At 37.0% G+C, this 25,393-nt stretch overlaps 1 protein-coding gene across 1 annotated transcript; it reads right to left on the minus strand.

The window, feature by feature from the left end:
• Window positions 1–614: 614 nt before the first annotated feature.
• On the minus strand, window positions 615–25,270 carry VCPIP1 (valosin containing protein interacting protein 1). The gene is made up of 3 exons (XM_061171398.1): window positions 22,302–25,270; window positions 12,624–12,710; window positions 615–2,914 (listed from the first exon to the last, which is right to left on the minus strand). The coding sequence occupies exons 1-3, from the start codon at window positions 25,018–25,020 to the stop codon at window positions 2,046–2,048; spliced, it is 3,675 nt and encodes a 1,224-aa protein (XP_061027381.1). The 5' UTR covers window positions 25,021–25,270; the 3' UTR covers window positions 615–2,045.
• Between the last annotated feature and the right edge of the window lie 123 nt (window positions 25,271–25,393).

Below are 25,393 nucleotides of genomic sequence, written 5' to 3' on the forward strand. Positions count from 1 at the left end.
TACTTTATGCTATGAAATTGCATTTGTCAGTTATTAACTAAACATACCGAGCCACAGGTGAAGAAAATATTTGTTAAAAGGTGATTATATCATTTACCTGGAAGCAATGCATTCGTTTGTTAACCAGTTTTCCTGTATTTAAACTAAAAAAAGTATGTGGTGGTGGAGGGGCGGGAGGGTGTTCAGTGGCTGAAAAAAGCCAAAAATAATTATAGTGGTTAGTGATATTTGTAATTTTTAATTTAACACACAGAAGTCACCTGTACTAACCAAATGGGAAATATTATTTGGTAGCTGCAGTTCTTTATGCAAAACTAGTACACAATATAAAAGTTCTAAAATTTCCTTATATTTATAGACATAGAGAGAGGTATCTGAAAGTAAATTTAGAAGAAGAATGGAGACAGAATATGGTTTTAAAAATGTGATAAAACTAACCCAAATATGTATCTTGCTCAGATATCACCTGCAAAATGTCTAGAGTCTCCATTCTTTCCCTATTCAAAATAAAGTAGTTAATTTAATAAGTGGATTCAGTCAGAGATACTTTCATAGAAAGAAACCAAAAACTCCCTTATTTGGAAACACAAGTTAAAGTTCTGTCTATATTCCTTATGAATCAACAGGTTGACATTTTTAAACACCTGATAATATAATTTCTGATGTACATTTTCTTGAAATGCAAACGGTTCTGCATCTGTTACACGAGCAAACAGAGACAGCCAGGCTTTGAATGCTCTAGATAAGAGATTGTATTAACATACATTTTGTCTTTCATCCATTCAAATTCAACTTAATTTCAGTGAACAGAGGAAAAAGATGGATTAACGTGTACATTTCAGAATACAGATTTGCAGAATAGGATAAAATAGTGCAATACCAGTCTCAGGATAAACATTCTTTAAGGAGTAAACATGAAAGCTGCTTCTTGAGGAAACTGGCACTAAAGATTTGATGAATACACTAAGCAAATGCCCGGTTGATCAGGGTATGACGCAGTCAAATCTGCATCCAAATCCAAGTGAAGCCAACAAATGAAGAAAATCTTATGGATTCTAAGAAAAAAGGGAAACATTTTTGGTTCAAAGGGGCTCAAATACATTTAGCATATACAAGCTTAAATACCATTGATCAAAATTGTAGAACAATGTAACTCATTCATAAAGATAAATTCTTATTTATAAATGCTCTGTGAATCTGACAAACTCTGAAAATTAGAGATTAACTACTGCTACCATTATTTTTATTATTTTCTACCACACTTTGCAATCAACTTTTCTGCAAGATTAAAGGACAAAAATTTGGTAGTACTTCACCAGGCCAGGATTCAAAATAATGGTAACATATTATCAACAACAGAGCACACAACTGGCTGTGTTGGCTCAGACAGCAACATTACTGAATCACATTGACTTTATCATTCTAGAATAGTTATCTTCCCCTAACCTTGCTCAAATCAGCAAAATGTTATATCATTACACTACATTCTCAAGATAGTTTCACCAAGAATATATATCTCTATGAATGTGCTCATGTTCACAGAAGTGTCAGGATCCCAGTGTCTAATATATCCTTTTTATGAATTTCAAGATACAATTTAATTCAGATAACCTTCAAATTTACATAAATCCTTTGACACGCTAATAAATATGTGGAATGGTTACCCTGATGACATCAACATTAGCAAAATCTTATTTCCCCCCAGCCCTAGCCTTTTCAGAAATCAAACATATGTAGCTAGAGAATTTTCATGTTTTAAACATTAAGACTTTCATGGAATTAAAATTACAATGAACCACATATATGGAAGAAAGTCATCTCAGCGGATCTAATAACTAATTTATAGGAATTCAGAGCCAGCCTGGGCAGCAGTATATTAAAAGCTATTGCCAATCACACACTTGCTATCATGCACTGAATAACAAGATATAATCTTTGAATTATATACGTACAAGATTTTTAATGACTAATCAAGTTATGTGGCCCAGCCAACAAATATTACATGTTCACAATAAACATTCTGCCTTTATTAGCCTCTAATTAAATCAAGAGTGATCCATTGGCTCAGTTGTGTTTGTCATCTCAGCATCTTGACTATCCATCTCTTCAGGCTCCTCCATGGAGTTTCCCTTTTGTGCTTTTGACCTTGTAGCAAATGCTGCTCCCACTGCCTCTGCCACACAGCCATCAGTTGTTTCCGTGTTCAAATTTTCAGTGCCACCAGTTAGAGAAAAAGATTCAGGTAAGCCAGTCTGAAGAGTCCCAGATTTCACAGAAGAACTCACAACTTCGACTTTCCTCTGAGGAAGATCAGACGGTGACTGCTCTGTGCTTTGATCCCGCAAGTGCTTGTCCATCGACGCCTGAATAGAAGAAACCATTTCCTGCAATTTTTTTCGCTGGGCCTCAACCATATCAGGATCAAGCTGCCTGCTGTCTCTCATTGTAACTACTCCAGGAGCTATTCGAATAAGCTCACTGTTACTAGGAGCAGCTGTGAATACAGAAGGCTCTGTTTTAATGGAACTACTAAAGTGTGTCCCTGTGGTCTGCTTCCTCACAACTGGAGTTTCCCTAGCTCTTGGCTCAAGGTGTGGGGTACTGGATGCAGTTCCTAGAGAATGCCCTTTTCCCTGAAAGGCAGTTACATTATGAAGCTGCTCGGATTTCTTTTTCACTACTCCACCACTACCTAGTTTTAATAACCCATGTGAGGGACTTGACTCCCTACTTCTTGTCGTAGCCTCTGCTCGAACCTGACTTACAGCCTCTTTGACTAAATCTTCAACATCAGGACCGATGGGGAAATGTCCTGCAGCATCCACACACAGCTCCAGCCTATCTTCAGAAGCATTATAGACAAAGGTTTTGCCAGGCAGATGTGGAAAAGTGCAATGCTTGCCATCAGCCATACCTGAAGAGAGGAAAAAGAATTTAACATATTAAAATCTTACTTGAAAGGTGTAGTAAAGACAATTATAATTGAAATAGTAAATTTCCAATAATAATTTACAGGTAACAGCTTTCAAAACAAAATTAATTAGCAAATAATTTATTACACTTATTAATAGAATTTAATGCTATTACAAAAAAAGAAATACCACCATAAACCTTAATGTAGTTTCCCAGGGGATTTGAAAAAAATATATCATTAACCTATCACAAGGTTAGGAAAGTTAGGCTTGAAACAAGCAGCTTGCATAAGAAAAACACTAGCAATTGTGTTAGTAAAGCATTTGCTTATAGTAAAGCAATAAGAAAATATACTTTCATTTAGTAAAATTCAAATTATAAACTTTAAAAATACCTATAAGGGCAAAGTGTTGTATACATATGTTGCGCAGTGTGTTGAATTAAAAATCATAAGTGATTCTATTAAATTACAGAATACCAGAATAAAAGTTTTCTCTGTGTGTATATATGTATTTTTCACAAATATAAAGAGTATGAACTTTCAAAATAAGATACTCCATATTAAAGTAGTAGGTGTGGAGGCACATTTAGGAAAGCTAGGATTAAGGCACTGTGACTTAAGTATAACTGGTAGAACTGACATTTGGTTACAACAGATTAATAACATCATATTCAATTCAATTCCTTTGAAATAGTTGTACTTCATGTTACAACTCTTATTCCTCTCTGGCAGATCAGAACCACCAAAACAAGAGTGAGTTATGGATGCTCTTCAAATGGCCCAGTGCGATATACTTTCTCACAGTCAATGCAGCAGTAGAGGGTAAGAACTTTAAAGCAGGCTTCCCTTTATCTTCTAGCTGAAGAGTTTGGTCTCACTACATGGTATTTCAAATTTTTATACTTTTTCCAGCCTGGGCATAAAAAAATTGCATGTGTGTTTTAAGCTATCCAATATCTTTACATTTTAAGTATAGACTCCAAATATGCAAAAATAAGGGTTTTCAAGTTTTGTGAAACCACAGATTTTCTATGTTTAAAAAAAATGAACTTTTAATAATATATGGGTATGTTTATGGCAAAATATAAAGGCAAAAGCAAACCAGTTTAAAATGAATGAGACTGTTAGTACTATAGAAATTCAGAGAGGGGAAGGATGAGTGAACTCTGGAATGCTTTGTGGGCACTTAGGTAGTCTCTCTCCAGTTTTGCAGGTTATTAAGAATAGTCCCTTCCTCTCTGAAAAAAGCTATGGAGTGGTTCTAATGTATCTTACTGTGAATATTCCACATAATCAGAGAAAAAAACAACTTCAAATGAATAAATACCATATAGTAAGTTCAAATAAACATTCATTTCAGTGATAAGTGAAAATCTAACGAGAATTTCCTCTTGGCACATTTTTGGCAGAGAGAACTGACAAAAATAGACATACAAAAATTAAAATCAGAGATGTCTAAATAGTACCTTTCAGAGTACAACCCTTAAATCAGTTTACCTTCTATCAATCCCCTACCTCAGAGATCTGTAAACCATAGATCAGGAAACAAAGGTAGCAAAAAAGAGAATTTTGAATGGTAAGGCCAGGGATGCCCCAAGGAAAAGCTTTTAAACAATCATTTCAATAGATAACAACTATTGAGCCTCACTATGTGCCAGGAGTTAAAGTAGACCCTGAAGATTCAAAAATAAAATGTAATTCTTAGGAGATGGAGACAAGTGTCAATAGACAATTACAATGCAATCAGGTAAGTATAACAATGAGTATAGTACTTATTTCACTAATTATTTGAGGATTATATGAGAACACATGCAAAGACATACCACAGTGCCTAATATACATCATGCAGTCAATAGTTTTAATTTCTATATTAGATCACAAGGTTTTGTAATCGTTTCCAGGCTGCTACTGTGATGCTTTCCCTTGGCTATCCCTGGAAAGAATCATAGTCCCACACGTTTATCACAGTATTATTTACAATGAAACACTGGAAACAATCTAAGCTTTCAACAAGAAAAGAAGGGTTAAGAAAATTACAGTCTATCTACCTGACAGAAGTAATATGCAGCTATTAATACTGATGTAAATAAGTAACCTATGATGCCTCATTTATACAGTAAAATATACATGATACAGGAAAATAGCAGGAAACAAATCTAAGTATTGTAATTACAATCATGCCAAAAAAATGCATGTATAAGACAAGTATTTAGCAATTATAGGTGATGTTCCCCATTTCTATAGTTTCTAGACTTTTTACATTATTAAAAAACTTTAAAATATATGTTGAAAAATCAATACAAATACTGTGTTGTGATTAAACAATCATTTAGGTTTTATATAACTTATATAGTCCTTTGAATTTTAAGAATCAAGGTGTATTAAAATTTCTATATCATACATCAACAATTCTATTGCACATATACACCAAAAGACATGTATAATAATATTTATAGCTACATTCTTTCTTACATCAAAAAACTGGAAACTACCTAAAGTGCATCAGAACAATGGATGAATTAATTTAAAAATACCTTTCCAAACATAAAGAATAGGAATATTAAAAGCCTATTTGTTATATTGGGCAATATGTCTGTTCAAATGTAGATATAACCATCTATCTGTTAGGGTGGATTTGAACAAAGTAAGAGAATTATGTTCTTTTCCAATTTTTGGAGGGTATGGGTGTATGTCTGGGGGTGAGGAGGGCTTGTTATGTTTTGATTCTTTGACCACGGGATGATGATAACGATTTGCCACATGAATCTGTCCTAAAAATAAAGGTAACATTTTACCACAAATATTGGACGAAATTATATTTTGAAAGGTAAAATGATTTTCTGATGGTGACCCATTTCAAATGGCTGTGTTATGGTCAAAAATTTTTTAAATAATTCTGCAAATAACAGCTGGGATTCTAATAATAATAATAATAACAAACATTAGCTAAGTATTTATTAGGTACCAGGCCCTTTGCTAACTGCTTTGTGTGCACAATCTCATTTGATCCTAATAATAAACCCGAGATTATCATACCCACTTTACAAATAGAGAAACTGAGACTTAGAAGTCACACAGGAATAAGTAGTAGAACCAAAATTTAGTATCAGATGTTCCTACTCCAGAGCTCTAAACTCCCTCCTAATAAGAATAAATACCACAGGTAACATTTAAAAAATATAATGGCTCTATTGACATATAATTCACACACAACTCACCCATTTTTAAGTGTACAGTTGAATGTTTTTTAGGATATTCAGAGTTGTGTAGCCATCACCAAAATCACTTTTAGAACATTTTCCCAGAAAGAAACCCTGAACCCATTAGCAGTCACTCCCATTTCCTCTCCCACCCCATTCCCAGCCCTAGGCAACCACTGATTTACTCTCTCTGTCTCTCTAGGTGTGCCTATTCTGTCATTTATATGACTTTTCATATAAGTAAAATAATACAATATATGGTCTTTTGTTTCTGGCTTGTTTCATGTAGCATAAGATTTTCAAGGTTCATCAATGTGGTCTGTATCAGTACTGCATTCCTTTCTATTGCCAAGTAATATTTCATTGTATGGATATATCACATCTTACTTATCCAATGTTTAAGTTGATAGACATTTGCATTGTTTCCAGTTTTGACTACTATGAATAATGCTATTATGAACATCTGTGTACAAGTTTTGTGTGGACATGTTTTCATTTCTCTCGGGTATACACCTAAGAGTGAATTGCTGGGTTATATAGTAGCTCCATCTTAAATCTTCTGAGCAACTGTGACTTTTTTCCCAAGCTGCTGCACTATTTTACATTCCCACCAGGATTTCCTTGCCCACCATTCTTAATATCTGTCTTTTTGATTACAGCCTTGCTAGTGAGTATGAAGTACTATCTCACTGTGGTTCTGATTTGCATTTCCCTATGGTTAATGATGTTGAGCATCAGTTCATGTGCTTATTGGCCATTTATATATTTTCTCTGGATCCTTTGCCCATTTTTAACTGGGTTGTTTGTCTTTTCACTGCTGAGTTCTTTATATCCTATTATCTGATATATAATATGCAAAATTTTCTCACTCTGTGAGTTGTTATTTCACTTTCTTGTTGGTGTCCTTGCAGCACAAAAATTCGTTTTTATTTAGCTACTTTTTTGTTGCTTGTACTTTTGGTGTCATATCTAAGAAGATTTTGCCTAATGCAAAGTCAAGAAGTTTTATGCCTATGTTTTCTTCTAAGAGTTTTCTAGTTTTAGCTCTCATACTCCAGTTTTTTTATACATTTTGAGTTAATTTTGTATTTGGTGTGAGAGAGAGGTCAAACTTCATTCTTTTGCATGTGGATATCCAGTTGTCCCAGCCCTGTTCATTGATAAAACTATTCTTTCCCGCATTAAATTGTCTTAGCATCACAGCTAACATTTAAAAAATAATTTCAAACCAAAACCAAAAAACGATTTAGAAAATAATCAAGAGCATCATCCCCACACCACCCACCACAACCCTCCCACACACAAAAACAACTGAGGGAAGTTATTTTCAGTCCTATGAAAGACAGTGCATACTTACCCCAATTAGTGGGAGCCCTATCATCAATCATAATTAAATAATAACTTTTTAAAAACCACTAGCTGGGGCTTCTCTGGTGGTGCAGTGGTTGAGAATCCGCCTGCCAACGCAGGGGACACGGGTTCGAGCCCTGGTCCAGGAAGATCCCACATGCTGCGGAGCAACTAAGCCTGTGTGCCACAACTACTGAGCCTGCGCCCTAGAGCCTGTGAGCCACAACTACTGAGCCCGCGTGCCGCAACTACTGAAGCCCACGTGCCTAGAGCCCGTGCTCTGCAACGAGAAACCACCGCAATGAGAAGCCTGCGCACCGCGACGAAGAGTAGCCCCCGCTCGCCGCAACTACAGAAAGCCCGCGCGCAGCAACAAAGACCCAACGCAGCCAAAAATTAATTAATTAATTAATTTAAAAAACACCTTAACTGGTATTGATATATTTCGGAAGGTAGAATGAAGTGAAAGATGGAAAGTTAAAAAGAAAGGGATGCAAAAAAAGGCAGGGGGATGCTCAGAGAGAAATTTATAGCTTTAAATGCTTATATTAGAAAACAAAAATTTATAATCAATAATCTAAGCTTCCACTTAAAGAAACTAGGAAGTGCAAATTAAATCCAAAGGAAGCATAAGGAAGGAAAAAGTAAAGATAATAGCAGAAGACAAAGAAAATGAAATGAGGAAAACAATGGAGAAAACCTATGAAACCAAAGCTATTTCTTTGAAAAGATCAATAAAACTGATAAACCATTAGCTGGACTAGTCAGCAAAACAAGAAAGGCACAAATTGCCAATATCAGAAATGACAGAGCTATAGACCTTGAAGACATTAAAAGGACAGTAAGGGAATATTATAAACAACTTTATGCCAATAAAATTGATAACTTAGATGAAATGGACAGATTTCTTAAAAGGCAAAACTAACAAAGCTTATTTAAGAAGAAAGGAATAACCTTAAGAGCAGTCTATTAAAGAAATTAAATTCATAGTTAAAAACCATCCAATAAAGAAAACTCCAAGCACAGATGGCTTCACTGGTGAATTCTACCATTTAAGAAAGAAATAATATCAAAGCTATTACAAAATCTACCAGAAAACAGAAAAGGAGTGAACACTTCCCAACTCTATTTTCTGAAGCCAACATTACCCTGATTAAACAGTCATTACAAGAAAACTACATATCATTATGCCTCATGAATACGGTCACAAAAACATTCAACAAAATATTAGCAAAGGGGCTTCCCTGGTGGCACAGTGGTTAAGAATCTGCCTCTCAAGGCAGGGGACGTGGGTTTGATCCCTGGTCAGGGAACTAGATCCCACATGCATGGCGCAACTAAGAGTTCACATGCCACAACTAAGGAGCCCGTGAGCCGCAACTAAGGAGCCCACCAGCCACAACTAAAGAAGCCAGCAAGCCACAACTAAGGATCCCGGGAGCCGCAACTAAGGAGCCCGCCTGTCGCAACTAAGACCTGGCACAGCCAAAAATAAATAAATAAAATAAACAAAAATTTTTTAAAAATGGATTATAAAAATAGAAAAAAAAGAATCCAGCATGTGACATTGGTTCAACAGTCAAAAATCGATCAATGTAATTCACACTATCAACAAACTAAAAAGAAAGCCCTTATAAGATCATTTCAATAGATGTGGGAAAAGAGCACCTGATAATATTCAACATCCATTCACAATACTATAAAACCATCAATAAACTAGGAATAGAAGGGAATGTCCTCAACCTGACAAAGGGCGTTTCTGAAAAACCTACAGGTTTGAATGCTTTCCCCCTTAGACCAGGAACAAGGCAAGGATATCCACTCTCACCACTCTATTCAACATTGAATTTATAGCCAGTGCAAAAAAGCAAGAGAAAGAAATAAAAGGCATATAAATTGAAAAGGAAGAAATAAAACAGTCTCTTATTTGCAAAAGACATAATGACCTACATAGACAATCCCAAAGAACCTGCCAAAAGCTACTAGACCTAACATGTGAGTTTAGCAAGGTCACAGGGTACAAGGTTAATGCATAAAAACCAATCTTATTTCTATGCACTAGCAATGAACAACAGGAAACTGGAATTTTTTAAAAAGCATCTTTTACTTATAGCATCCCCAAAACATAAAATATTTAGGTACAAAATCTAACAATGGATGTGCAAGAATTATATGCTAAAAATGACAAAATTTTGATGAGACAAATTAAAGAAGACTTTTTTGTAGGAATTGGCAAACTGATTCTAAAATTTATATGGATAAGCAAAGCACCTAGAATGCTCAAAACAATTTTGAAAAAGGTTAAAGATGGAGGACTCATACTAACTAAATTTCAAGAATTACTATAAAAATATAGTAATCAAGACTGTGGTATTGGTGGAAGTAGAGACATATAGATCAACAAAATAGAAAAGAGATTCTAGAAACAGGCCCACATGAATAGGGTCAACTGGTTGTTTTAAAAGTAACTTTACAGATGTATATTCTGCATATAATTCACCTTTTTCAAGTGTATAATTCATGGTCAACTGATTTTCGATAAAGGTACCAAAGTAATTCAATGGATAAAGTATACCTTTTCCAACAAATGGTTCTGGAGCAATTGGCCATCCACACACACAAAAATGAACCTTGCCTCATAACTTACAACATATTAAAAAAATCTCAAAATGGATCATACACCTAAATATAAAACCTAAAACTATAAAACTCATAGAAGAAAACAAAGAAGAAAATTTTTGTGACCTTGGATTAGGCAAAGATTTCTTGGATAGGACACAAAAAGTATGAATCACTAAAGAAATGATTGTTACATTGGTTATCAAAATTAGAAACCTCTGATCTTCAAAAGATAATGCTGGGAGAATGAAAAGGCAAGTTACAAACTGGGAGAAAATATATGCAAAACACTTATCTGATAAATGATGTGTGCCCAGAATATCTAAAGAACTCTCAAAACTCAGTTAAAAAAAAATTCAAACCAATTTTAAGATGAGCCAAATAATAATAAGATAGCAAATAAGCACATGAAAAGATGCTCAATATCAGTCATTCGAGAAATGCAAATTAAAACCATTATGAGTAGTAATATAAATCTATTAGAATGGTTTAAAAAACAAAAACCAATACTACCAAGTGCTGGAGGAATACAAAATGGTCCAGCCAATCTGGAAAATGGTCTGGAAGTTTCTTATAAAGATGGGCATATACTTACCACATTACTCAGCAATCCCACTCCTAGGTATTTACCAAAGAAAAGTGAAAACACACGTCCACACAAAGACGTGTACACAAATGTTTATAGTGGCTTTATTCATAGTAGCAAAAAACTAAAAACAAACTAAATGTCCTTCAATTGGTTATGGAATTTTTTAAATGTGATACATACATACAATGGAATAATACTCAGCAATAAAAAACAAATAAACTACATGCAACCAGATGGATGAATCTCAAAAGCACTAGGCTAAAAACTGAAACTGACAAAATTTTTCTGTAAAGGGGCAACCTGGTAAATATTTTAGGTTTTGCAGACCATATAGTCTCTGTCACAACTATTCAACTCTGCCATTGCACTGTGAAAGCAGCCACAGACAATATGTAAACATGAGTGTGGCTGTGTTCTGATAAAACTTTATATACAACAGGCAGCGGGCCTGGTATGGCTCACAGGTAGGAGTTTGCCAACCCCTGTGCTCAATCAAAGAAGCCGGACACAGAAGGTTAAACTATATGGTCCCATTTATATGGTGATATGAAAAAGGAAAACATATAGAGACAGAAATCAAATCAGTGGTTGCCAGGGCCTAGGGGGAGAGGTAAGGGATTAATTAGAAAGGGGCACAAGGTGACTTTTTGGAATGGTGGAAATATTCTATATCTTGATTGTGGTAATGGTTACGTGACTGTATATGCTTGTCAAAATTCACATGCCTGTATTCCTAAAAAGGGTGAATTTTACTGTATGCAAATTATGTTTCAATAATCCTATCTTAGGAAGGAAGGGAGGGAGGGAGGGAGGGAGGGAGGGAGGGAGAGAGGAAGGAAGGAAGGAAGCAAGGCTACTGGCCAGCTGGCTATTCTTTGGTCCCCAATTCAATAAATCAAAAGAAAAAACATTTTTTTAGACAATCAAAACTCAAGGAAATTTAAACACTGACTGGATAGTTGGTGATATCTTAAAAATTACTGTTCATATTTTTTAGATGTGATAATGGTATTATGGTTATTTTTTAAAAAGAAAAAAAACAGTGCTTACTTTTAGAAATACATACTGAAGTTCTTACAGATGAAATTATGTCTGAGATTTATTTTAAAACAGTCCATTTGAGATGGGGTAGGTAGAAATGTACTGATAATTATTGAATCTGGGTGGTAGGTAAATAGGGGTTCATTACATTATTCTTGCTACTTTTATGTGTTTGAACATTTCTACAATAGCCAAGTTGGGTTTTGTTTTTTTAAGAAGGAAAAAGAAGTGCATGAGAAAGAAAACAAACAAACAAACAAACATAAAATAGAGATTATGTACTTAATGTCTACAGAGGTCAGGTAGGTAAGAAAGTGAGATAAGCCAGAGTGATAAAGTCTGGGGCCAAAAGTACTCACATCAAATTTTTGATAAAACATATGGGGTCCAAACATACATACTGGCAACCTCTCTCTTGAAACTGTGAAGATACAGTTATACACTTGCACATACCTTTATAAACAATGTATACCCAATGTGAAAAGAGGTTAAATGTAAAGTGAGCTGTTTCCTACAATCCAGAAAATACTGAGGTATATAATAATCATAGTCAAAACACAACAACAAAAAAACACTGTATTATCTGGTTCTGGGACAGTCACTAGCATTATAAACAAATCGGCCTCTAATTTCACAATTTGTCTTTAGTTGTTAAGGATCATATACATAATTTAAATGAGAAAACAGGAGAAAGAAAGTGATAGGAGATTTTTAGTAATATTATAGCAGAAAACATAGCTGACCATATCAGGATAATAATCCATTTTAACTAGGCAGTCTGATAAAGAAAAATATGTACCTAATATTAACACTGGAAATAGTTTCAGAAGAATATTATCTGAACTTTCTTAATCTTAGAATAGCTTGAGTGGAGATATTATCTAAGAATAAAATCAGAAAGCAACTATACCCATGGTTTTCTTCATAATATTGTAGAATACGCCACCCTGCTGGAACATGTGAGGAAGCCCCTTTGCATAAGACCATACATCTTCTCCTGTAAAATAAAGATACAGTATTAGCAACTAACAAGAGAGTTCAACCCAGGCTTGCTTTAATATGGATTAGCCTTGAACAGAGATTGCAAGGCAGATCTCCTAAGTGAGTGATGCAGTCTGGTGTAATACAACATATAGGAAGCGATATGGAATGAGGGACCATGACTAGAAAATGCATGGCCCATCTAACAATGGAAGCCATTGCCAAGTGCTGTCATGGAAGAGTAGAGGCCCAATGTTTCAATATCAAATGGCATTTCAAGAGAAGCCATAAATCCAGGTTTTTAATGTTTAATTCTCCCCCCCTTTTTTTTTAATGTCTTCTATTTATGTATTTATTTATTTATTTTTGGCTGTGCTGGGTCTTCATTGCTGCGTGCGGGCTTTCTCTAGTTGCGGCGAGCGGGGGCTACTCTTCATTGCAGTGCGTCGGCTTCTCATTGCAGTGGCTTCTCTTGTTGCGGAGCACGGGCTCTAGGCGCGTGGGCTTCAGTAGTTGTGGCACGTGGGCTCAGTAGTTGTGGCTCACGGACTCTAGAGCGCAGGCTCAGTAGTTGTGGTGCACGGGCTTAGTTGCTCCGCAGCATGTGGGATCTAACCCGTGTCCCCTGCATTGGCGGGAAGATTCTTAACCACTGCGCCACCAGGGAAGTCCCCCCATTTTTAAATGTAGGAACTAATTCAAAAATGTCTTTAAAGCTGCATGAGTCAATACTGGGCATATTAAACAAAATACATATGAAGACTCAAGCCAATTCAAAGTAAACTAGTATGCAACTGTGGACTAGAACAACAGAAAAGGTTATAAAAAGATACTATGTTTTTAAAGCAGAATATAAAAAATATATTCTATATTTAGATTAAAACTAATAAAAACAGATGGAAAGGGCTAGGGAGAAAAGTAAATAGGTAGACTGAAGATAAGTAATTAATGTATTTTGTTGTTGCAAAGTTGACTTTTTAAAACAGAAATTTAGGGGGGAAATGACCTATTGATGAGATTTAGAATAAACATTAGAAGTCCACAAAATAGCTATAAGCAACCCACTATTTCACAAAAACATATTTTTCAAGAACATCCTTTGACAGTGCCTATTATCGATAAGAAGTTTCAAATAAAAAGTTAAGAATGATAACCACTGTTCAAGAAGTTAATAAAGAATGGAAGGAACATAAAAGTTACTTTTGGTTTGTGGAATATGGTTATTTTAGTTTCCTTATACTTTCATTATTTTCTAATCTGATAATGTATATGTACTGCTTTTACAGTCAGGACTTTTTAAAGTGCATTTTAACAAAGAAAGGTTAACTTTTATCTTTCCTACTAGAGGACTACACTATTGGATCTGAGCTTTGAATGGAGGTTATTGATGAAGTGAATTAATCACTACGTACCTACACTCTCTCAGAGCTCTAACCCCTTCCCACGCTGATAAACAGAAATGTGAATCTACATGGCAGTTGGCTGAAGTTGCTCAGTATATCAGTTTAAAGTATACAAATTTAAAAAGCCTTGGCACTTAACGTTTCAGTTAACTAGAACATTTACTTACACATGAACACTTCATTCACTAATAATACAGCACTACTAGAATTGCCAATATTTAAGGGTGAATACAGAAATTTAATTTAAAATTTTGAATATTAATAAGAACTCCCGAACACAGAACGTTAATAACTTCTGACAGAAGTTCTGACTGCTGAATTTATCATTAAACTTTATTTGGATAAATTACTTCTATGGTGGTAATCTTTCATTTATTTATTATTATCTTAAATGTACTTAGTATTTTATAAAACACTCTAGGATATCATTTATCAAATACTCTAGAATATCAAAACATATCAAAAACTTAGATGGTAGCACTTAATTTTTTGGGTCAAAATCTAAACGGGTGCCAAAATAGTAAACTCCTCAGAACTGACCACCTAAATACTAGTAAGAAAAATGACGTTTCTTAATATTGATACTTTACAAACCCGACTATTCCTTACTTAAGCAGGCAAAACTCTAAAAAGTAAGAACTCTATTGAACTGTTTATCAACCTTGTGTTTTCATTATCTACCTAAAAATTATTTTTAGCCATTATTTTCCTAATCTGCCTCGACCATGGTATTTGCATACTACAGAATACTGTTTATCTGTTTACGTACTATATGTATATCTGTACTTTTTTCATTAAATAGAGTAAGATTTATTTTACCCTCCCCCAAGAACCAATTTTCACCCCCTTCAGACCTATATGGCCCCAGTGAGCATGGATACTCTATTGCTTTTTTTTTTTTTTTTTTTTTAATTTATTTTATTTATTTATTTTTGGCTGCATTGGGTCTTTGTTGCTGCTCACAGGTTTTCTCTACTTGCGGAGAGTGGGGTCTACTCTTCGTTGCGCTGCGCAGGTTTCTCATTGCAGTGGCTTCTCTTGTTGCGGAGCACGGGCTCTAGGTGTGCAGGCTTCTGTAGCTGTGGCTCGCGGGCTCTAGAGCACGGGCTCAGTAGTTGTGGCGCATGGGCTTAGTTGCTCCGCGGCATGTGGGATCTTCCCGGACCAGGGCTCGAACCCGTGTCCCCTGCATTGGCAGGCGGATTCTTAACCACTGTGCCACCAGGGAAGCCCACTCTATTGCTTTAAGGGAAGGATACATACCACCTAAATCTCTATTGTCTACCCAGCTCTGAGCAGGCACTTCACATAATTTTGTTTTCTCCTCCTAACTGAGCCCTATTTTACAGAAAAGGAAACAAGCTCAGAGAGTTTAAATAGTTCTCGCAAGATCAAATAGCTAGTAAGCTGCAAAGCCTGGATCTGAATCCAGTGTATTGTTCCACAGCTTATACCTTTTCCACTGATACTAAACCTCTACTAAAGGTCAAATTATGTTACAACAAATTTGGCAAAACTATCCGTATGGATATAAGAAGAGATATATCCGTATGGATATATCTCTTCTTATAGAAATCCATGGCATCAACAACTGGTTGAAAGAAAAACTAGGTAAATTATTTCCTTTGGTATATACACACTTCCACTGAAGTCACGTTTGTGGGAAACAGAACCAAGAAAAGGGATCAGAGATCAGGAAGCAAGGATTGTGACACTGCACAAGTCCCCCATCAGTCACAGATGGCTCTCTGCTACATTTCTCTCCATTCTTTCTACAACTGACCTGGTTCAGGCCCATCTCCTGCTTGAAGCACTGCCACCGCCTCAAAATTGGTTTCCCCTCTAATCTTACTCTCCTCAAATCTCTCCTCCATACAGCCTTCAGAGTTAAACCTTTAATGGTTCCACCAAACCATATGGTAAGTCCAAGCTCCTTTCTCACGGCATAAAAGGCAGCCTAACATTACTTACCCTTGCTCCTATCTCACAGCTCTCTCATCATATCCTAACTTGATTTCTACAAAGCAACACCACCAAATTGCTCCGGTTCCCCAAAGACCAGTAATAGCTATGTATTCTTTAAAACTCAATTTAGGTGTCACTTCCTCTAGGATTCTTCTTCAGTGGTGGTTAGGTAGGTACCTTCCTTGATGCTCCCATGCATATGAACACCACAGCCCTGATCACACTGCAGGTTAACTCAGTTTACTTTTCTGTTTCCCCTTCTAGACCAGAAGCTTTTCAGAGTCAGGAAAAGTCCAGTGGCCTATTTCACTTTCTATTCCCGGGCCTGGCACAATGCTGGAGAGATAGTAGCACTCAGAATTCGTGAAATGAATACTAGCATAAATGAGGTTTTTTCTTTTAATAATGCCTGAGAGATGTCCATGAAAAACTTAATTGAAGCAGCACAACGACAACTGCTCTTTAATGTTATATGGATAAAATGTTAACTAATGGTACCATCTGTACCTCTTCATGAATCTAATAAGACAAAATCATAGCAAAAACAAAGGCAAAGACTTTTAGGTACAAACTTGCAGTTATAAAATAAATAAGTGACAGGGATGTAACGTACAACATGGTGACCATAGTTAATAATACCATATTTAAAAACTGCTTAAAAAAGGGGGAGGGGGAATTACTCTTCTACCATTTCATTGGAAAGCAAATTCTTAGAGAACAGGACTAGTTTGGTAAAGCGTCTAACAAACACTATACTAATTCATATTTTTCTGTTAGTCTCCAATTAATTTTGCTTTATAATTCAACTGTTTCTTCATAGTAACAGTAAAATACTTATATTGAACATACTGTGTATGTGTATAAATGTAGAAAGAAGTCTATACCACCACCATAGATAACCTCTGTTCATACCTCGTCTTCCTCGAATCCTTCCTAATAGTCTTCAGTTCTCTCACCTGAACAGTAGTTATTATATATGGCAGTGATATTATGGATGTTTTTTCTTTTGGTTATCTAATTTTTTTCCTCTTTAATAAGAGGTAATTTTTAAAAAGTATGTTAAAATTAAACATTTTTAAAATATCATTGTTTTTCTAATTTTTACTACTAATAACAAAATCATGGGTTAAAAGTGAGTTTAAAAGGTCATCGTTCCAATTTTCTAACTTTAGATATTTAAAAAAGCAATTTGAAGTTTCAACAAGTGAGGTAAATTTTAAAATCTAACATCTATATGAAATATATTATTAAAAAAACAAAACAAATAAAAAATATATGAAATATATTATTAAGTTCCCCCCCAAAATACCTAAGTTAATTCTGAACTCAAGTTCCTATTACCATAAAATAAACTGACCAAAATGTAAATTTAAAGTAGGAACATGGGGCTGTTTCTACTAGAAGAATCCTAAAGGTATTTATTAGCTGAGAAAAATTGTTGCCATCTCTCCACCCTTCCTGCAGATCCTCCCATCTAAAAATGTATCTACCTTATCAATAGTCAAAACCATTTCTAAGAAAGGCATGCTTGTTTCTCTCCTTATACTCAGTCCCTTAAGTGTCTTTTAGTGTCATCATCAGCATTAAAAGATATATTTATCTCACACACACACACACACACACAAAGTCTGATTCTCTCTGGGGAGTGCAAATGTTAAAGAGAACTACTATATTCTACTTTATACATACTTGAGTTCTTTGAATTTTTAAAAATAATATTATCTTATAATTGAAAAAAATGTGAAGGAAAAAAGAAATAGAATCAATGTTTAACTTAATCTTCAAAGTATGATATTATAAAATCACCATTTATGACAGACATATTTACCTTAAGATACATCTATATGCATTCTTTTTATTCAACTTTATGACAGCTCCCCCATTAGAAATATGCTGTCTACAAATCAACTGGAAGGGTTACGAGAGAGTATGTTAAGAATAACAGATGCATTAAGTCCTATCTAGATTTGAAACTGTCCTTCACCCAATATTTGAAGAAAAAATTCAAGATGCAATAGTGATATTCAGACCCCATGTCATCTTAAAAATAAATGTTTGAATACCACGTGTGATTTTGGAAAAACCCAAGGCAGTTACAACATCAAGAAGTACTATGAAATTATAAAATATTGTGTAATTTAAAAATGTATACTAAAAACTCATACAGTTCTTTGAGGAAGACAGAAGGTATATAAAAATCACACAAGTTTCTCAACCCCTGAAAGGATGCTAACCTTTGTAATTAAAGTGGGGTAAATATCTCACAAATAGCCTAATTCCATTACAGCAACTCTGACAAAGTATGTATAAAACTGACAAACCGTTTTTCATAAATCTGTCTTTATCTCTTGAAAGAGAAAATTAACTAAAAAGTTAGTGGAATACAATATTAATAAAAAAGAAATTAGCCTAGTATTTATGGTGGATGATGTACTACTATCTATCATATCTACCACAAAATAGAATCCACAAAAAACTGGTCTATAAGAAAATTTAATTACATATTTTGCAATGCTAGAGTTAGAGTCACTCACATACTGTATAAATAATGAAGATAACAGTCTGAAAATTGTTTAATAATGTCCAAGTGGTCTGGATAAAGCAGATTAAAATCTGTGAAGTATTACAGGTAGAACACTGTTATTTCATTTTAAACTACCATTATTAGATTCAAAGTGACTAGTTCCATGAACTGAGCAAAAGATTGATGTACTCACTTAGTCTCGTTGATACAAATAATAATAAATATAAATTCTATTTAATAAATATCCTACTTAAAAACAGTAGAAAGGCAACACACACGTCCCTGGCTATCAAGAAGTCAGCCTATTTAATGAAGACACACAATCCTATATATATATATCTATATATCTATATATCTATATCTCCCCCATACTTTTATAGCTTTCATCAACAGTTCTCCAACTTCCTTTTCTCTATGTATAAAAATTATAAATGAAAACTATAAAAGTATGGGATGCCCTCAGTTGAGACCCTGCAGGTAAGTTTATGGAGGGCAAGGACCATGTCTCATTCATCTTTGTACCTACAGCACAGTCTCTAGCTCACAGCAGATGTTCATTTTGCTGACATAATCTGCATTCATTCATTCAACAAGCATGTACTTGGCACCTAATAAGTGCCAGGGCCTGTACTAGGTGATAAAGTATTCATCGGTGAATAAAACAGGCTACTGTCTCTGCCTCTGTGGAGTTTATAATGGGGGAGGCAAATGAGTAAGTAAACCAACAAACAAGATAATGAAAACTTATAACAGGTGCTAAGAGGGAATTGAACAGGGTGCAGTAATAGAGTGGTTTAGCAAAGGTCTCTCAAACCCTTAGATAAGGTGGTCAGGAGACAACCTCTTTAAGAAAGTGGTATTAAAGCCTTAACCTAAGTGAGAAGGAGGCAGCTATCTGAACAGCAGAAAGCTTGATGAGCTATTTTCTAAACCAACATACCAGCAGCTTAGCTCACATTTGGTAATTCACAAAGTTATTTCTGCACTTTGAAATTTGCAATTTTCTAAATAAACCGTCGTTTTCCATTTTCCAGCCCTCTTCAATCTAAACATCAAGAGTTCCTCAGCACTCTTTACAAAGCGTTGTGTGTATTTACTTAGCTAACCCCAAATTGACATTTTTACAAACCTATCACTTTTAATTAAGAACATCTTCCAGGGTATTCCCTGTCAGTCCAGTGGTTAGGACTCTGCACTTCCCCTGCAGGGGGCATGGGTTCAATCTCTGGCTGGGGAACTAGGATCCCACAAGCCAGGGGGCCAAAAAAAAAAAAAAAATTCTACGTAATTCAAATACAGTTATGAGAGAATTAGAGGTAGAAAACTAATGTTTATAGAGGGACTAATACAGGCCAGGCACTGTCTTAGTACTTTAAAGCAGAAAGTCTCTCAAGAACCACCACCATAAAATTAGCAAAACACTCTTTTTATGCTTTAATTTTGTGTCAGGAGTAGAAGTGGGAGACTTAAAGAAATGTGTGGGTTTGTAGGGGCAGCAACATAAATGCTGGAGGTGAAGAGGGAAGAGATCATAACAAGAAGACGTTATCTTGGTCAACTCATTGCAGTCCACAGTTCAGTACTCAGATATTCAGGTCCAGAAACCTCAATCCAACCTCAAAAAGTGACTAACTGTAAACGAGAATTATATTTTACTAATTTTCATTATGAAACATATTATGCTGGCCAGACTTTTAGACTGCTGATCATAATCTCACCTGTGCCAAATTTATTAATCTACATGGAGAACACAGCCTTCCAAGTGAATATAATCCTCACCTGCACTCTCACCTGTATTATCAATACTTACATCAGGAAGCTAAATGAGTGATCAGACTAGATGCTTGGTGACTGTGGAATCAGTAAATGGTTTCAGATCTTTGAGCCAGGCCACGGTGAGGACTGATCAAATATTCCTGCCCCTCAATTGAGATTACCTTTCTAGTTACCAGAATTTTCACGAACCGCAGTTGATGTATCTTTTCCCCTTGTATAGCAGTGTATAAACATTGCCAAATTCTGCTTTTCAACTCTTTTTCAGTGTTCAGTGCTGACCATCCATTCCATTTCTGCTGACACAGCCTTTCTTTGGATATGTTAATGTCATCTATTTAATTCAATCAAAAAAAACATTTCAAAGTGCCCGCTCCCTGCTGGACACCATACCAGGTGCTGAACATCCAAGGTTATATATGAGCCACCTCCTCAAGAGTTCCTCTTCTATGGAGAAAGACCTCTTTTCTTGTTTTGACCTGGGAGATTGTTGGTTTTCTTAAAAGTGCCTTCAGCACATATCTAAGTTTATCCATTCTGTTATTAATGATGTTATTAAATTTTCAGAGTTCTGGGATTACTTTGCTGTTGCCCTATGTACCAACTACAAGGGGTATCCTGTGTATAGGAGGCTACTGAAGTACTACTGGGGAGTTAAGCAGCTTGCCTGAAATCACTAAATTAACAAGTAGTGGAGCTGGAATTCAAATTCTAGGTCTTTCTGACTCCAAAATTCACAATCTTTTCCTTTATTCCACGCAGTCTCTAAGGAACTAAAAACTCTTAAGAGATAGAAAAAATGCAAAGTGCCTAGCTAGTACATTTCTTGACATAGCCCCCAATTCAATAACTATGTCTGCCAAAATAAAGTCAGCAATATTAAGTTATAAATTTGTATAGGGCTTTTAGATCCCCTATTAACTACTAGGCCCCCAAACTTAACAAGCCAGAAATAAATAATCTTCATTTTGGAAGGTCAAGGCCCAATTCACTGATATTTAGTACTCTTAGAAAACACAATCAAAACCCAGATCACTTTTCCAGTTGAAAGCGCTCATCTCAGCAAAAATAAGGCCTCTCTAATATGTAATATATTTCAATTTTACTTCTATTTCAAGCCTTAATAAAGCATATTAACAGTAATTTAAAAACAAAGATCAGCCAATAAAAATAATGTAAAAAGTACACCATTGGATTATTTCCCAAATCATCTAAAGCTTTAAATCATATATTTGATTGATAATATATTTTCCTTTAATTTGTGTTGAATTATTAAAAAGAAATGCTTCTTAAGCAACCCCATTAATATCTACCTCGGTTCCTTATGTTTCTCATCAGTTATAATAGTTCATTACAATTCATGGCAAAGAGTCACCGAGCAAGGAAATTACTTAAACACAAATCCTAATGTACAAATAAGAAAAATGTGATGAACTGGGAAAGGGAGAACAGGAAATGGATGAGAGAGACCATTAAGTGGGAGTACAGTGAGCATATAAACCCAGAAACTGCAATTCATCAAACAGGAAGTCCTGAAATCACATGACACGCAGGAAAATGAAATTTAAAAATAAATGAAAAGGGACAAGTTGGGCAGGCTCAATAGAGCCAAGGGGGAAAAAATGAAAAAGCCTTTAAATGGATCCATTACAAGCCTATTTTTAAAAAAACAATTACAAGAATACGTTATATTTAAATAATCCGGTGACAATTAAGGGACTACTTTCACTTTCTTAGTTACATTTTCCTAATATTTACTCAATAGAAAATCACACTAACATCTATCCACTAACTGTCAAAAAACGAAAGAAAATAATTTTCTTCTAAAATATATAATCAGATAGTTTTTACGATGACCAATTTTTTTCCATGAAGACATCAGAAAAACTCAGCATATTACATTCACAATTAAGAAATACTGTCTGAGTTAAATTGATCTTACCCATTAACGTTGCTAAAAGACACAAGGAGTACATTTCTTTGTCAGCTTGCTCCTGAAGTTCCTTAGATGACAGTTTACCAGTGACAGCACTGTCTTCTTGTTTCACAGTGTGGGCCGAGTGTGCTGCCGCAGACTGACCCCCTTCGGCTTTACTTTTTAGAATCTCTATTGTAATTCTGTCACCATGCTGTAAAGGAACTGGCTCCTTTTCCATTCCTGCCTGGGGTGGCATTAACTCTTTAGGAGGAAAGCCATATCGAATACATTGTAAATATGGAGGAATGTTGAATTCTCTGGCTATGCTTTCCTGAAGTTCAAAAAACGTTGTTGAAGACTTAAGTGTAACCATGGACTGTCGTCCATCATTAGTTGTTATTCGGATCTTCTTCTCCTTAGAAGTGGTTGGTGAATAGGGAGCCTTGGTAGGGGTGGCAGGTGCAGAGGAAGGACCATCACGAACGGTACTGGGAGAAACAGTCCTGGGCTGCCCCTTTTGTTCTTGTTTTAACTTCTCTGTTTTCCGTTTCTGCATTACAGAAGCCTGTTCCGTAATATTCTGTTGAATAGTTCTTTCAGTCTTACTCATGTTTAACTCCTCCTTGTGCAAAGTTTTTGTTTTCTGTCCAGTAAGAATAATTTTAGTTGGGAGCTGGGACTCCGACTCTTGTCCTTGTACGTCTCCAACTCTTTGGGCATGAGCACCATCTATATTTACAGGAGTATAATCATCAGGATTCTTTTTGGCAGTCTGATGCAATATAGTGTGGACAACTTTCTGAACTAGGATTTCACTCCCAAATTCACCTGGAAAGTGCTTGGTAACAAGTTTCATGGCAACATCGTAAACATTACTATTCAAAGACGCATCACTTTCATACTGGAACCAATATACTGTTTCTCTGACCACTCTTCCACCCCATTCCAAAGTAATAGGAAAAGCTTCTGGTAGATTGTCATACTCTTTACCATCCCAAAAATGTTTGAATCCACAACCACATTTGCCACCAGTGGACCTAGCATTAGTTCTGTCCCCATCCAAATACACAATAGACCCATCTCCTCTGACTCTTCGCACAGATGTGCCATGGCACCAATTACAAGCTGTCAGGTTACTCAATCCGTAGTCTGGTACCAGAACATCTTTCACTGAATCATATGAGCAAACCAAATTGTTCAAGGGAAAGCTATAATTTTTGTCAGGCCTCAGCTGTCCATGAGTACTTTTCGCCAGGTTATACAGTTTCCCTCCTGGAGCCAACCACTCTGGAGGAACATGAAGTTCAGAAAGGGCACCACAGAGCAAACATTTGTGAAGGCGATTATCCATTACTGCTTTTTTAGCAGCTGCTGTGACTTCCTCAGGCTGAACTCCTATCACCCCTGTCCTCCTGTAGAAATACTGATGGACGTCAGCCACCAAACTAGGATGGATACCGTGTATGTCCATAAAGACTTCTTCCATAGCAGCAACAAGCCTAAGTAAGTATTTATCCTGCAAACTTCTGTCTCCTCCAATAACACAACCACCGTCCTCCTCAAGTTTGATGTACTTCTTAATGAGGTCCTGAGGCACACCCCATGCTTTAGGAAGCAAATTCATTGGCAGTTTGGGCAAAGCAGCCCCTTTTATGCCTACCAAGGGGATATAATGGTTTCTACCAGAGCTACTCCAGGCAATACAGATGGGTTTGTTCAAATGACCATCTCTCCCAGTGCACTTCTCTGCAGGGATAAGCCCTGGCAGAAAGGTGGCTGAATAATCACCAGAGCTTCGCATGCCACTGAGTGAATCTAACAGAATAATAGGGCGATGCAGCACGTTGGCAAGGCCGAATATGTGGATGTTCCTCAGGCCCAAGGGAACACCCTCGGGTGGTACAAACAGTGGGTCACACTCGTTGATAATGTCCTCCCACTCAGCGGCATCAATGAAGTCATGGAACAGGGCTTGATATCGGGCCAGGTGCTGCTGAAAGTGCTGTTTAAGATTCTCTCTCAAGGCATGCCAGAAGAGCTCCCGGCCTACTAGAGCCCGGGACACAGCATGCACCAGGCAGTGTCCATCCCCGTCCACATGCACTGGAATGAGGCATTCCTGACTTTTATTGGCCCGCTTGATGTCCTCAAGCGTGTCATGCAAATACAGGAGGCTTCCGGAGCGGTCCTTGCCATAGCCCACCGTGTTCACATGCTCTGGTTCGATGAGGAAGGCGCGGTCCCCCAGTAAAGCGCAATCGAACAGTTCGCCCTGGTTCATGTCCCGGAGAAGCTTAGCCCGGCCTGTCTGCTTGTCCATTCCGTAGCGAGCTAAGATGGGCGACAGCAACTTGCAGTGGTAGTTGGAAAGGCCCATCACCTTTACCAATTCCGTGTTCTTCTTGGGTGCCCCTGTCACCCCGAGCAGCGCGTTCCGAAGCAGGTTGTGCAGCACTACGTCCGGGTCGGTCACCTCCTCCACCCCCAGCAGCTGTTGCTGCTCGTGCCGCTGTCCGCACTCGGTACACTCGATGCTGACAGAACCGGAGGCCGGGAAGAACAGACGCGCCTGGCACTTCGGATCCGGGCAGCTCCCGGAGAGGATTCTCCGGTCTCTCCGCTTCGAGAGCACCCCCGGAGCAGCCGCCGCCGCCGCCAGGGCCGGCGGAGTCTGCGGAGCCTCTGGGGGAGGAGGCGGAGGCGGCGGCGGCGGCAGCGGAGGCGGCGGCGGCGGCTGAGACATAGCTCTCGGCTCTCGAGTCTCGCTCCGCGTCCCAAGCGACCCTCAAAGGCTCATAGCCAGACCCCCGCCGGCCCGACTCGGTCTAGTCCAGGCCCAGGGCGAATCACTTTCCTTTCCCTACCAGCTCCTCCTCCTCCTAAGCGAAGGCGGAAGCGCCGGACGTTGTTTCTCTTCTTACTTCTCCACTGCCGTAGCCGTTGCCCCGAACGTAACGGCCACCACCCTAGCCCGCACTCACACTCACTCGCTCTCGCTCTCTCTCCCTCAGACACACAGACATACACGCCCTCACTGAGACTGCGCAGGCGCACCTTTCGCTCTGCCCTCTGGGAATTAGAGTCTTCTAGCCTCTCTCCTGGCCATCAAGTGCTAG

This window comes from Eubalaena glacialis, chromosome 17 (genome assembly GCF_028564815.1).
Source record: "Eubalaena glacialis isolate mEubGla1 chromosome 17, mEubGla1.1.hap2.+ XY, whole genome shotgun sequence".
NCBI classification, from domain to species: Eukaryota; Metazoa; Chordata; class Mammalia; order Artiodactyla; family Balaenidae; genus Eubalaena; species Eubalaena glacialis.

What these genes read in the sequence shown, in the direction of transcription:
- VCPIP1 (XM_061171398.1), bottom strand. Translation starts at nt 25,020, where the DNA reads ATGTCTCAGCCGCCGCCGCCGCCTCCGCTGCCGCCGCCGCCGCCTCCG. An exon ending in TCTTTTAGCAACGTTAATGG is followed by an intron (nt 12,711 to 22,301) that starts GTAAGATCAATT and finishes TTTATTTTACAG; the next exon opens with GAGAAGATGTATGGTCTTAT. An exon ending in TATTATGAAGAAAACCATGG is followed by an intron (nt 2,915 to 12,623) that starts GTATAGTTGCTT and finishes TCCTCTCTTCAG; the next exon opens with GTATGGCTGATGGCAAGCAT.